General features: G+C 39.0%; 2 protein-coding genes across 2 annotated transcripts in view; one reads left to right on the top strand and one right to left on the bottom strand.

Annotated features, from left to right (window-relative positions):
- Positions 1–4,131, bottom strand: part of LOC143287006 (uncharacterized) — a 54,541-nt gene extending 50,410 nt beyond the window's left edge. Inside the window, exons 1-2 of the mRNA XM_076595009.1 lie at positions 4,046–4,131; positions 609–977 (exon numbers count right to left, since the gene is read on the bottom strand). Coding sequence (XP_076451124.1) covers positions 609–849 — 241 coding nt within the window. The 5' untranslated portion in view covers positions 850–977; positions 4,046–4,131. The remainder of the gene's footprint in view (positions 1–608; positions 978–4,045) is intronic.
- A 190-nt stretch (positions 4,132–4,321) lies between these two features.
- Positions 4,322–12,549, top strand: LOC143287007 (archaemetzincin-2-like). Its single transcript, XM_076595010.1, has 4 exons — positions 4,322–5,116; positions 6,514–6,635; positions 7,446–7,594; positions 9,275–12,549. Exons 1-4 carry the CDS (start codon positions 4,530–4,532, stop codon positions 9,560–9,562), a joined length of 1,146 nt encoding a protein of 381 aa, XP_076451125.1. The 5' UTR covers positions 4,322–4,529; the 3' UTR covers positions 9,563–12,549.
- Positions 12,550–15,389: the final 2,840 nt, after the last annotated feature.

Below are 15,389 nucleotides of genomic sequence, written 5' to 3' on the forward strand. Positions count from 1 at the left end.
TAGCATACATATCTTTATTCAAACACCTGTCTATCTGGGCAAAAATCAAACACACACACACACACACACACACACACACACACTCACTCACTCATTTACTTACTTACATATTTACATGCCCAAACAGTGTATTCTTTCCCTTCCCCAACTCTTCCTCCCCCAACTGTTTTCTTCCCCCCCCCCCCCCCCCCCCCCCCCCCCCCCCATCTCCTCGTCTAATATCACTTATAGCAAAAAGATGTTAAACCAAATAACAAAAACACAAACATGCATGCACACCATACCCACTCACTGCCTCATACAAACCCTCGCAAATGCACACACATACACACACACACACACACACACAGTGTTCTTGGTGTGTGTGTGTGTGTGTGTTTGAGTGTGTGCCTGCCTGCGTGCATGTGTACGTGTGGTGTGACAATTTAAGCATGTGGTGTGGCAATTTAAGCATGCATGACTGTGATCCTGCTCACCCATGTTTTTTTTAAGAGCCCAGAGCCCTATTTTGGGACACGGTGTTACATGAAATCACAATATAATTATCATCTTCACTATCATTATCATCATCAAACCCACACAAAAGATCCACAAAGCCAACACAACACCTGTCACAATATCCCGGGCAGCCACATTGTACACCTCCTCCTGGCCAGCAGCGTCGTCAAACACACGGTCAAATTGAAAGTCATAGCTGATGGTCGGGTAGCGGCCGTTGGCCGGCTGCAAGCCGTAGTCTCGCAGCAGTTCTGGCACCCGCAGGCTGAACGTCTTTTTGCCGCCGATCTCATAGTCCTCGTACAGTTCTTGGGCTGGTTTCAGGCGGGCAAACGTTTTAATGTGAGACATGGTGGTGTCTGGCGTGAGGGGGAGATGTGGGTGGGGTGATCCTTCATTGATTTCTGTCGTGGGTCGTTGTTGTTCCTACAAGGCGTGAAGGCAGCAACTGGGGCTGGATGGTTGCTGGCATCTTGTTTCTGTCAACAGGATTGTGGGGTAAAAGAGTTTTACAGTGGGATTTGGGTGTGTATAAACACACAGTGCAGGCACATATCATACAAACGCATGCACAAAAAACTGTCAACAAAATTGGTTAAGTGTCCGACACTGAGATTTGGCATGCAAGAACACACACACACACACACACACACACACACACACACACACACAACACTGACATCTACACACAGAGTCACAACTTCCCCCCTCCATCCCCTCCACCCCCTTTTTTTAAACAACTTAAGTATTTTCAAGAAAATAATCCATGAAAAGAAATTACTGTGTTAAATTAATATCATATAAATTCTCCTTAAGTTTTTAGAAGCCACCCTCCATCTCCTGTCCATCATTAAAAAAAACAACCCACCATGCCAAAAGGTTGGTTGATGAAATAACTATGCTAATGGGTTTTTGTTAAATGAATAACAGTATCAATGCTTTTCCAACCGTGCATAGAAACATGCAACAACTCTAACCAAACACAAGGATAAAACATAAGTAATAACAGCCTGATAAACAGAACCAAAAAAGTAAATAAACAATAATAATTTAAGAGATTAAGGAGCAATCAACATCTGCATCAGCTGAATTCATGTAACCAGAATTCAGTTTAAACATAAGGCAGTGTCATCCATTTGTGTTCTACAATCTAATACAAATGTGACAAATCACTGAGTGTTAACGACATTCTTTTTTATATTTATATATATATATATATTATGCACAAAACATACCACCAAACATAACTTTTGAATTTAGAAAAAAAACACCTTCAGTTCCTGGAGAAAAAACAATCCTCACCAAACGCTGACACTTGAAGAGAAGCACATTCGATTACACTTCCTTTTAGAAAGGTTAAACTGAAGAAACATGAGTGATATTCTGCAAATATTTCCTCTCACAAGATCTGCCAGAAAGTGGCCTGACACATGTCTGCATACCACCCATTTAGTGAAGGCAACATGTGAAATCTTGTTAAGGATATCTGACACTGATTAGGACAGACTGACCCAGCAGTGTTTAGTCTTTATACATCTGACAAAAGTAAACATTATCCTCTGATATGCTACAAATCCACAACAATGTACTTTCAGCCATAATCTGAGCTGTGGCTGTGCTTTTCTTTGAAGCAGTTTGGTCTAGAGAAAGAAATCAATGGTAGATTTCACTGACTGGAGTTTACACAGTGCTGATAAGAATACAATCAGTCCAGGGACAAGTGTACAAGTTTATAAATGACTCCATGATAAGAAGTTTTAAAGCAAGTATAATTGCTGACTGGTCAGTGCACTGGACTTTTAATCAAAGAGTCCTGGGTTTGATCTTGCTATCCACAACTGGTAGGTTAAGGGTGGAGATTTTTCCAGACTCCCAGCTTAAGCTATGTGCCAATCTTCAAGTGGTTTAATCCCATATGAGTGTATAAACATGCAGATCAAATGATATGTACATTACAGGTCTAACAATGTTCAGTCCATATAAGTATTTGGTGGGTTATGGAAAGACACACACATTCAGCTTGCATGCCCCTGAAAACAGAGTGTGGCTGCCTAAATGAAAAAAAAAAAAATATATATATATATATTGGTGTGTTATGAACAATCATATTTGACTTGAAATCAGGGATAGAGATTTTTTAATTACAAGCATAAACTTTTGTATATTGGGTTAGATTTTGGGTCACACACACACACACACACTCAAATTCAATATTGAAAATACATAAATTTATAAAACGATGAAAACAGAACACCTGAAAATAAAAGTTTATTCTATTGTTTTCTTTGGAGTTTCACATGTGCACACACACACACACACACACACACACACACACACATGAACCTGTATTCAAAACAAGCATTCTCTTGGTGAGCACTTTAAATACTTCTTTCTCACTCTCTCTCAAAGTCAAAATAAAACCCATGCACACAATCAAACATGCAAATATAGCAGTTCATATAAAATGGGATATCTGGCTGAATATTTCATCCAATTCACCTGGTTAGACAGCGTTCTGTTCTCCCATTTTCATGATCAACATCAAGATCAGTTTGCTTAGTACTTGTTAGATAATTTCATGTTTCCATTATCCACTGAATACTGACATCAGTGACAAAGTTACAACATCTTTAATATGCATGTGTGTACATATGAAAGAGGTTCAGGTAAGAGCAGGTCTGCACATATGTTCACCTGGAAAGATAATCTCTTCCCTTCACCTACCAGGTGCACTAAAACTAAGCATCTAACTTGGGAAACTGGGGCAAGTATTCTGCCATTCTAGCCCATTGGCCATAGCACCCATCTGTTGGTTAACAATGTGTTTTTGCAGGATGCTTTTTTACCTACACCTGAAAAGCTGTATTCTGCTACATTAGGCTAATAGCAAACCTTAGTCCCGATTATGTTGAACAAAATGACATTGCAGATTGCAACAACAGCTATATTCAGAACAATTTATTGTTCTTTGAGGATAAGTATTCAACATCATATTACTGATGAAACTGTGGAACTTGAGGTTCAAACTTTTATGCTTGCTTTATGACAACCGAAAGAAGCCCTGCTGTTCTGAAACCAATTTTACAATCTGTTGCTAGATTATAAAACACAGCACATTATCATAAGTAACCACATTTGTGGTTTTCAGTTTAATCAGTTAAACCAAAGGGTGTAAGCTTAAACTTACATGTACATATCTGATATCAAGGTGACGTGATATATGTTTTGTGATATATGTGAACATGACGTGATATATGTGATGTCATGATATGATACGTTAAGATATAATAGGATACGACTGTGGTTTAGGTGAGTGTATGACATACACAAGTAAATGAATGACAAACTTTTTCATATACAAGTACTATTTATTACTCACTGTTGTCTCATATTCAAAGGACATACATTGGAACAAAAGATGTTTTAGAGATAGATTACGGCGCGTTATCACTAATAGAAAGGCGCATACTGTATTGGATTGTTTGAAAGTTACAAAACATGTATGCACAAATAAGTAGACTACACTGAACAAGTGAAATAAACTCACGTGCTTGTGTCAGTTCTTGACGATAGTTTACAATCGCCATTTTGTTTCTAACAGTCCCGGCATGCAGCACTTGGAGAATGATGTCCCCTGTTTGATTGTTTCTTTTTGTAACTTTGGGTTTTGCGTCGTTGTTGTGGAACAAAAACATGGCAACAATTTGGCCTAGAATAAGGCTTCCCTTCTTTATATCATGTAATAAATCGAATAAAATTAACTGTGTTCCATTGAGATGGAATGGTTTTGTTTCCTTGACGAAGATAAACACCGACTTCTCAATTTATAAAAGATTAGCAGACGATTTTAAGGGCCTATACTCTTGATCAGAAATCGTCATCACGTTTCCTGTTTGAGGAGCTTGTTTGTGTCGAGTTCATCGAAGTAGCATCGAAGTAGCATATCACATACAACCCTGGTTTTTCCTACAAATGCAAAAAAAGAGAATATTGTTTAGGGTTACAGTTTTTAAACCACTGGTTTGAAAGCCATGGGGTTGTCTAACAGTACTGTTGATACTACTGGCGACTCCAATGGAGGAGATGCGTCAGAGCATCAACAGTGTGCAGTTTCAGACAAGAATTTTCGTTTTCTGATGGGTAAAGTGCGAAATGTTGGCCCCGCTGCTCAGCGTCTGTTTAACCTTGGAAAATTATACCTGTCACCAGATAACCCAGAGCAAATAGAAAAGGACAAACACGATTTTCAGGAATTGTTCCACCCTATGCACGAATCCGCGGAGGCCTCGGATGCTGAAGTAAACAAAGCATTCAAGTTATTCCAGCCCCTCAAAAAGTCCAAACCCTTGCATCATGGACAGACCTACGTTCAGTGGAAGGTGGCCCAAGACTATCAGTCGTCTTACTTGCTGTGTATGCACAAGAGGGACATCATCTACATTCAGCCCATCGATGAATTTCCAGATTTTGTCAAGCGTTTTCGGTTTCAGAGAGGAATGATCCAAGTGGGACTTTTTGAACTGGTGCAAGGGTTTGCTCAAGTGTTCTTCAGTGGTATTGATGTCATGGTTCTGCCACATGTGCAGACGGAGCAGTTAGGCTGGAATGTTGTTTCAAGGTAGGGACTGAATGTACAAATCAAGATTGTTTTGCACACGTGCGCGCGCGCGCACACACACACACACACACAAAACACGTGCGCGCGCGCGCATACACACACACACACACACACACACACACACAACACGCTTCAGCATCATTTTGACTTGAAAACTATGTTTGACATTGATGAATAAGTTCCAAAGACAGAACAGTGTGAATACTGCATTACTAGCTTGTGTGACAACAACAACAACAACTACTGCTACTACGACTACCACTACTACTAAGACAATGACAATGACTACTAGTACTACTACCACCACCACCACCACAAATACCACTTCTAGTACTACTATCACTTCCATGACTATTACAGCAACAACAGCAACCACTACGACTGCTACTACAACAACAACCGTGATGATGACTACTACTACTACTTCAGCTTGAGTACTTCCACTGGTTTGGGGCATGGAGGTGACTGTGCCTGTAATGGTCGTGGATGTCCTGTGTATTTTATTTTATTAAGTGGTTTATTTTCTGTTATTTAGTTGTTTTCTGTTATTTTAGCATTTCTTCATGTCTGTAAATTTCACCTTTCCCTACCTTCTTCTCCATCTGTACCATTCTTAGATCCCTCGAATTTTGTAATGTAACCCATTTTAGATTTATTTATCTATAATTTTATCTATTACGTTTTTATAAATTTATCCCCCCCCCACTTTTTTTTTATTGAGTTATTTATAGTATAGAAAATAGACAATTGTGATACTTTGGGAAAATGGGCTGGACGTGATGAATTTGCATCACAACATGTATGTCATGGCATGCTTTCGTGATACTAGCTGCGCAGGAGTGGTTTTATGTGACCCTGGTAATATGTAAACAAATCAATCCCTTGAGGAAGGAACAAGACTTCTGAAAATTTGGGATACATGATATAGAATAGATTGATGTGTTTGTATTTCTTTCTCTCTCTCTCATTCATATATATATATATAAGAGAGAGAGAGAGAGAACACACACACACACACACACACACACACACACACACACACACACACACACATTCACTCACTAATTCACTTGCGAGTGATAGACAATCAATGTTTATGGATCAAAGAAGCAGTAAAGTATGGGCTGGAGTTGTGCCAGTCAGGGTTTATCCCTGCGGAGTGCTTCGCTAGCCAGAGTGTTCTAGCCTAGATTCTGCAGTATAAAAGTTTTTTTTCTTTCCTTTTTTTTTTTGGATAGCATTGATACTTCCCCTGCAGATCCTCCCCATTAGTGACAGAATAATCAACAAATGATTATTGTCACTCCTTGGAAGAAAGGAAGGAAGACATTTATGACAGCAGTTGTTTTATGGTATTGCAGAGTTGATTTTGTTTTTCACCCTACAATTTGTCACAGGTATCACCAGGTGACAGGCCAGAAGCAGTACCTGGCCAACGACTTCTATCCACGGCTGCAGAGTCTCCTGCCGTCCAATGGAATCTGCATCCTGGGATTTGTTTGGACGGACCTCTTTCCTGGTAATCTAGGATTCTTTGTGGTCTGGAAAATTGAAACTAAAACTGGTTGCCAAGCCATGACTGTCTGTTTCCTTTGACCTTAGTCAGTCAATCTCAGACTGCCTCATTTGAGTCCTGGTTTTGGTTTTGGTTTGCTATGTTACTCTGTGTGTTGCTGTTCATGTTTATTGGAGCTTTGCTGTTACAAACCACCGTCAGTCATTGTTTTGTCTGTTTTTTCCCTCTGTGTGAGTCTGTGGCTGTTTGTCTGTTTTCTCTTCTTGTCACTCTGCTTCCTTCCATTCCCACGCACACCCCTCTTTCAGTGTCTTTCTCTGTGTCTGTCTCTGTTCTTTGGGCTTCAGTAAGTGTACTGTAGTTGGCTATTTGTCTTCCTTTTTCAGAATTTTTGGTATGTATTCATGATATATTAGATGTATCTCTCACATATATTTATTCTATTTTGATGTATTTTTAAATTGTTTCTTCTTTTTTATGTTATTTCATTTTAGTTAAATACCAGTAGTAGGCTCTCAAGACCTGACCTGTGTGTTTGGTTTATGCATCTATTGGTCAGTCATCTGCTCCACCACTCTTGTTTTTTTCTTATATAAGATATATATAAATATATAGATTTCTTTTTCTTTCTTTCTTTCTTTTTTGAGCATATGTGGTGTTGCTTACATGGATCAGTCCACACACTTCAAAGCCTTATTAAATCTGAAACTGAAAGTATTGATATACATGTGTGTGTGTGTGTGTGTGTGTTTGTGTGTGCATGTGTGTGTGTGTGTGTTCGTGTGTGTGTGTGTGTTTGTGTGTGTGTTCCAGAGAACTACAACTTTGTGCTGGGGGAGGCATCGCCCCAGTATCGCTCAGGAATTTTCAGCTTTGGCCGCTTTCCCCCCAGCACCTTTGACCCTGAGAACCCACAAGATCTGACGGAGATAACTGGGGAGGTCGTATGGAAACTGATCAAGGTGTGTGTGTGGTGTATGTGTTTGTGTGAGAGTGTGTGTGAATGGTTGTGTGTGTGTGTGTGCATGTGTGTGTGTGAAACCAATCAAGGTGTGTGTGTGTTTATTATAGTAATGATGATAATAATAAGTTTATTTGCATAGTGTCTAATCAAGTAATTTTGCTCTAAGCGCTTCACAATGCTGTAGTTCCAGTGAAAATACACATCCATCAAAACATGCATGTTAGTCCAGTACAGTGTGCAAACATTACAGACTATGACAAGATAATACATGTATCAAAAGTACACATGCACAAGACAGTGTACATAGCAAGGTATAAAATCATATGTATACATATTGCATGTAGCAAGAGTTTCACTGGGTGGGGACAGTGAGAAGGAACTTTGACCGAAGGACTTTGCAAGGGTGGGAATTTTTGCATATTACATGGATTTTGGCTATTTTTCGTTTTAGTGGTGGGTTGTTGTTTTTTTTTTTGTGTGTGTGTGTTTTTTGTTTTGTTTTGTTTTGTTTTTTAGTATAAAGACATGCAGTTAAAATTGCCACAAATCCCTGGCTGCATACTTTTCAGCATAACAGGAATCAGTCACTCTCATGTTTGTGATTCCCCCATTGGGGTGCAGGGGGTCTTTCAGTATAAACAGCGTCCATACCTTCCAGAAATTCTGTGCTAGAAATTTCCTCTTTTCTATTGGCCGGTATTGCTGTCTGTATTTTTGCCTTTTTTCTTCCTTCACTTTTATCCGCTTTTTCTGCCTTCCCAGTCCATCATTCCCCTTTCGTTTTTTTTTGTTGTTTTTTAGCAAGCCCTGACACTTCTTTTTCTCTTACTGCTGTCTGTGATGTACTGTCTGTACTGTTTTGCTCTGGCGATTAGGTAGTGAAATTTTAAACATAGGGATAGGCACTGGCTGTCCATTCTGCAGTGTTATTTGCCTGTTTAGCCTTTTGAATGTTTTTGTTGTTTTTTTGTTTGGCTTAGATGTATTGTTTTTTTCCAATTTTTTGTAATCTGGGGATGATAAATTTAACAGAAGGGCTGACGTCCTCAGCACGGCTTAGTCTTATTTGCCCTAATGACCTAAATATTAAGGATAATGTGTCATGAACTGTGTTTTTTGCGGTTTGTTATGGTTTTTCTTTGGGGGGGGGGGGGGGGTCTTTTTTTTTCTTTTTTTTTGTGTGTGTGTGTGTGTTTGTGTAGATGTGTCAGTTTTGTTTTGACACAGTTGAGCACTTTGTATGGTTTGACAGGCCTGATGTGGCTGGGTTGTGGTTGGCTGGACTATAATCAACAATAAACAAACAAGCTCTTTTGATTGTCAAGGTTTTGATAGATATCCTATTCAAACTGCCAGTGGCGTGAATGCCTTTGAACTTTTGCATTTATGTGAAGAGCGGTTTTGATTTTATCTTTGAACATTGCATGCTATGTGAAGAGAGGCTTTTGTTTCGCTTTGTTGTGTAGTTAATTTTAGATTGGATTTTTGATTCCTGTTTGATGTCAGACAGGATGTCATGTACTTAGATATTTGACTGTAAATGAAACGAATGTTCATAGGGGTCATTACTCTCAGCAGTCATTTTTTGTTTCATGTGTGTGTGTGTTTACATAGTGAGTGTGAAAAATCCTGATTTATTAATTTTTTTTTGTTTTTTGTGCTCTGTTTTATCAAACAGGTGGTGAGTCATGAAGTTAGCCATCTGTTCGGCCTGGACCACTGCGAGTTTTTTCACTGCGCCATGAACGAGAGCAATTCAATAACGGAGGCGATGAGTCAGCCCCTGTTCCTATGCCCGGTGTGTCTGCGAAAGCTGCACCAGGTCTGTGGGTTTGACGTCGCAGAGAGGTACCGTGAGCTGCTGGGCTTTCTGAAGGACGTGGAGTCACAGCTGCCATACGAGAAGTTCCAAGGTGCCATTAGGTGGCTGGAGGAGTGTCTGACGTTCCTGCATTCTTCTGACTGATCCAGGGAAATGCTAGACATCAGATCATGATTGAGAAGTTCCGGAGTGCCATCAGTTGGCTGGAAGAGTGCCATTCCTGCACTTTTCAGACTTACCCAAGGAAGCGTTTGGATGTGTGGGAGTGTATGTTTAGATCATCTGTGTACAATAACTCCTTTTTTTTCTTTTCTTTTTTTTTTCTTTTTGGATGGGGTAATGTGTGTGTGCGAGTGTGTGTGTTTCCTATGCATTAATTATATGGCAGCCAGTCATTGTTGTTGTATTACCAATATAACATCTGCAGCCAAATTCAGGATCAGTGTGTGATAATGCTGGCTGCTGTAAATATGATTTGTTTTAATAATTTTTTATTGGTATTTGTGCCTTGTTGTTTATTTATGTTTGTGCATTTGTTTATGGACACAGCTGATGCAGTTGCCAGTAATACTTTTTTGTTGATAAGTGTAGATATATATACTTGTGTGTGGATGAGCATAGTTTTGTGGATAAGTGTGTAAATATTCTTGCCTTCTTAAGAAATTGTCATGGCGCTTAGAGGTCTCCAAGGGGATAAGCGTCTTAAAATGCACTTTATTATTATTATTATTAATATGGTTTATGTAATATATAGATATGATTTTGGTCACTGCATGTTTGCACACATGTTTGCTTCAACAGTCTAGACAGTATTTTCTGGTGAAAGAAACATGTTTAAATTAGCTAAATGGCAAATTTATATGAAAAGAAACATTGACCATTTCTTGAGCACCCCTGCAATCCTCCCCAAGAAACTGAGAAGAAAAACAAACAGTAAAACAACAAATTAAAATGGCCATAAAAAAAACATCAACCAACCAACAAACATGGATTTTGCCCAGGATAGAACTGGTGCTATCCAGAGTATATGGATTTGAAATATGAGATTCTGTTGTCTAAACCTTAGTTTAGTCCCAAGGTTATGAGATGTATGTGCGATTCTATTTTCTTAACCATTGAGTGCTTCCAATGATGAATCAGTTTTGAGCGTAACAAAGTAGGATGGTTTCAAAGAACCTAACAGTGAGGCTGCCGCTTTAAACACTGTTTTGTTGCTGTTAAAATTCTGATTAATTTATTTGTTTCCCCATCAGCCATTCTCCTTCCCTAATTAAACAGTGGACCCACTGTAAATTTGTCAGAATCCTGCCAGGTCCTATTAACAGTCTTATTTGCAAAATTGTTGCAGATGTGAACTTGGTTGTTTAAGAAATACAGGTTGTATTGTTTTCAGTGATAGAAGCACATATATGTGGTGAATTGTATTTGATATACCCAGCTTCTGTGTTCACAGAGAAGTCATACAACATAAGTGCATGTGTACAATACTGGAAACAGATTTGGGACATGAGGGTGAAAAATAAAAAATAATGTGAAAACAGTGCAAAACACTTTTAAAAAAAAAATTTTTTTTTTAAAGAGTTTCAATATACCTTTAACAAAACATGAAAAAGGAGCAGGGATATCTCAACAGACTTGGATCAAAATCAGCGAAATGTAGACCAAGGTGACTGGTGTGTGATGCATCACAGTTTCCACTAGACACTACTTTTTAAAGAAAATAACATGGCCTCATGCAAAAGTTGTTGCCCTCAATTCAGACACTTAATGTGACATGTCCTATATTAAACCTGAGAAGAAAAACTTATGCTTTAAATATAGGCTCTTGTGTAGGTGGAGATGGTAACTCACGCAACATTGTGGCTTAATAAATTTTAACAAACAAAAAAAGCTTTCTTTCCATGATAATGATAAGCATTTGGGTACACTCACATTTATGTAATTGAGAAATGATGTGTGTGTTACGTGGAATCCAAATATTGAATAATCTTGTATTCCATCAAGCAACATTGGAATAAATCACTCTCTTGACACTTAGATGCTGTTGATTCCTGAAATTTATTGTATTTCAATGAGTCTTCACTAACAGTTGTTTTCAAACACTGTATATTATATTTTGTAGGACTTATAAGTGCAGGCCAGTTTCCTTTCTTTATGTGCCTCCAGTAAGTTTGTTGGATTTAAAGCAGTTTATTCAAGTCAGCCTGTTCTTGCTCGTCTTGTTTATTGTCCAGCTGACGGCACAGGGCCATATCAGGATTCACGTTGGCTGAGCCAAAAAAATAAATAAATAAATAAAACTTTCAGGGATTTCAGTGAATACATTTTAATTTGTTGGATGTCACGCAGTGATGCAGGCAGGTGGCAATGCTAACTGATTTAATCCATCCTTTCAGTCTCTTAAATCTCAGATTGCTTGAATAAACGTGGAAGAAAAATGTGTTCATCAGTTCTTGCTGGGATTTCATCATTGGCTGCATTTTCACACCTTGATGTGTTTTTAACACAATAAAATATGGTGCCCATGTTGGTTAATTGTTGGTGTCATCAGTGTCTGAAAATAGTGGAGAGCAGAAGTATCCTACGCTGTTGTGCAAAAAGTTTACCAGTGTCTCACAAGCTTCTGACTGCAGAATCAGCAACACACTTGCACGTGCGTGCACACACACACACACACACACTTACTTACACACACACACACACACACACACATTTTTCACATAACACATGCACAAGAAAATCTGTACATTAAACACAGTTGTATACGGTTATATGCTTGCGCAGGATATAAAACAGGGAACATTGATCAACATTATCAGAATGATACTACAATAACTTGGTTTAGGACACATTTGGATTAAAGAGTCCACAATCCATTTTCACAGTCTTAGTCACATTATCAAAAATAAATTAGAATATGAATATGTTTTATTTTTTAAGAGAAACATATCTGAAAATAAAGCAAAATTTCAATTTATTATAAATTATTGATGTATATAGAACTTAACTATATTTACTTGAAGGATATCTTAATTATGATAAAAAAAACAACAACCAAAAAACAGTCACTGTGCAAGTTAATTGAGAATATCGTGTCATAATTACGCAATAAAAAACCATACAGTTTTGACCCCCTTTGGCATTGAATTTTATTCTGCATTGTTAGCGTATACGTGTGTGTGTGTGCGTGTGCAGACGAATGTGTATGTATGTGTGTGTGTGTGTGTGTGTGTGTGTAAGTAAGTGTGTGTGTGTGTGTGTGTGCACACGAATGTGTATGTGTGTGTGTGTGTGTGTGTTAGAAATGGTGAGAATAGGAAGAAAATAAGTCAGAAGGATCAGATCAACGTAGATTAATTCATTGATTTTTTTTTTTTTTTTTAATTATTACATCTTGTTGAGGGTAAAAAACACTAGAACTATTGACTGTAAGATAGCTTGAAGAACAATAATTGTGGTGTGTCTAAACAAAATAGTCTCAAAGTCTGTGGCCTTTCATGCCCTGCTCTCATGGTGACCTCAGTTTCGATACCCATCCACTTCTGTGCTTGGGGTGAGTCCTGTCAGTGTCGTCAGTGTCGGCAGATTCATGGAGGACTGTTGTTTGAGGGACGTGGTGGCGGTCTCCACTCTGGGAGGGACGCTCACTCTGTCTGGCTCTGCAACTAAGCCATTATTGTCGGTAGTAGGGAGCTTAGTAAGTGGTGTCCTAAGTACATTAAATCAGAACAGGCACCACTGAGCACCATTGAAGTGACTCAACAGCAGTGCAGGGTCTCCTCTGGTGTGTGGCCTCCTAGCGATCTAACATCGGTGGTTCCCTGTGGACTGCCGACACTGGAACTATGGCGGACGAACCTGGGTGTTGCTGTGTATGGGGGAATCTCAATGGGCGGTGTGGGAGTGGTGCCACTGGGGCGGTGCAGATGATGGGGCAGCAAAAAAAAAAAAAAAAAAATTGTGGTGTGTCTTTACTTAATAAAGCCTCCTGGAATCACGCTGTGGGGCACGGGTTCAAACAGGTCATTCTTTTGTTCCCCTAGGTCTTTGTTCTCCCAAATGTACATTTACTTTCTACAAAGTGTTACATTTCTTGTTCCGGGATCTTGATACTGTCCTGTATGTACTCTTATGATGTGTGTGTGTGTGTGTGTGTGTAGGTGTGGTGTCTTTGTACATGGAGAACCAACAGTATATGTTCCACATTATGACTCTGACACTTGACAAAGTGTTACACTTATTCCAGGATCTTAATTAATGATACTGTCCTTGTGTGTACTCTTATTGTGTGTGTGTGTGTGTGTGTGGTGTGGTGTCTTTGTACATGGAGATCAGTATCAGTATCAGTAGCTCAAGGAGGCATCACTGCATTCGGACAAATCCATACACGCTACACCACATCTGCCAAGCAGATGCCTGACCAGCAGCGCAACCCAACGCGCTTAGTCAGGCCTTGAGAAAGAAAAAAAAAATATATATATATATATATATAAGCGTACATACATAAATGAATAAATAATAATTATGGAGAACCAACAGTATATGTTCCACATTATGACTCTGACACCTGACAAAGTGTTACATTTATTCAGGGATCTTAATTAATGATACTGTGCTTGTGTGTACTCTTAGTGTGTGTGTGTGTGGTGTGGTGTGGTGTCTTTGTACATGGAGAACCAACAGTATACATTCCACATTATGCCACTGACACCTGACAAAGTGTTGCACTTAATATTCCGGGGTCTTGATTTTTATGGTACTGTTCTTGTTTATACTCTTGTGCTCTGTGTGTGTGTGTGTGTTTAGTATGTGTGTGTGTGCCAGTGTGTGTCCGAGTGATAGGTTTGTATGTGTGTGTTTGTGTGTGCATGCACTTGTGCGCATCTGTGTGTGTGTGCTTTTTTTTTGTATGTGTGTATGTGCCACTATGTCTCCGAGCAATGGTATGTATGTATGTATGTGTCCGTGAGTGCAGAGAGAAAGGTATGTGTAGTGGAGAGAGAGGGAGACAATGACAATGAAAATAATTCTTTATTAAGCAATCTTAGCTGGCAGTTTGCTTTTTAGCACAGTCATTGTGACATCACAACTGACCTTGTTTTGCTTCCTTTCTGTAGATATAGCCAGATATATCGGTGCCATGTGTTTGCCTGGCTTATCGTTTAAATCAATGTAATTGCTTTAATGCGCAGACATGTTTAGTTTAATGCATGGTTCTGTAATCATTTGATCCTTGGCCAGGAGGTTTGTAGAGTATAATGCTATTTCACTTCATGTCAACTTTAGGCTTAGTGTATTTGCTTCATTTTTTAGTTCTTTAAGTTGGTTTTGTAATGGCCCAGTCTTAAAGTAAAATCTCATCATCGGTGAATAGCAATAAAAATACTTCTACAGCTCCTGGAATTAATTCAGTAAGTGAATGTCAGAGAGGGAGAGACAGAGAGAGAGAGAGGCATTTACCATAAAACATTCAGCTGGCATATAATTACCAATAATGATGAAATCATACCAGGATCCATCCGTATTGTAACTGCCAAAGCAATAACTCACGCACAGCTGGGTTTACATCCAGTCCCGTTCTCTCTACAATACCTGTATACAAGTTGAACACACACACACACACACACACACACACACACACATGTACACCCTCCTGACACAGTTTAGAACTGCAAGTAAAACTGTCTGAAATAATGAAACGTTAGACAAATAGATAGAGAAGAAGAAGGGGAAGGGAGATTGGGGTTCTGATGAAGAACAAGATCATGTTCGTCCTTTTACATGACCAAATCAGAATCCTGGACAGCGACAACCACTTTGAAACCATAGTTCGATGTGTTCCAGATCAAATGCCTATGAAGCATCTTCAGGATCTTTTCAGTTGGCCAAACACGATCTCCAGCAAGTACCTGCAGCACAGAACAGGAATGAATGAGAGCCATCTTTAAAACAAGAAAAATGCATTGCTGGA

The sequence above is a fragment of the Babylonia areolata genome, chromosome 10 (genome assembly GCF_041734735.1).
Source record: "Babylonia areolata isolate BAREFJ2019XMU chromosome 10, ASM4173473v1, whole genome shotgun sequence".
In the NCBI taxonomy this organism is placed as follows: Eukaryota; Metazoa; Mollusca; class Gastropoda; order Neogastropoda; family Buccinidae; genus Babylonia; species Babylonia areolata.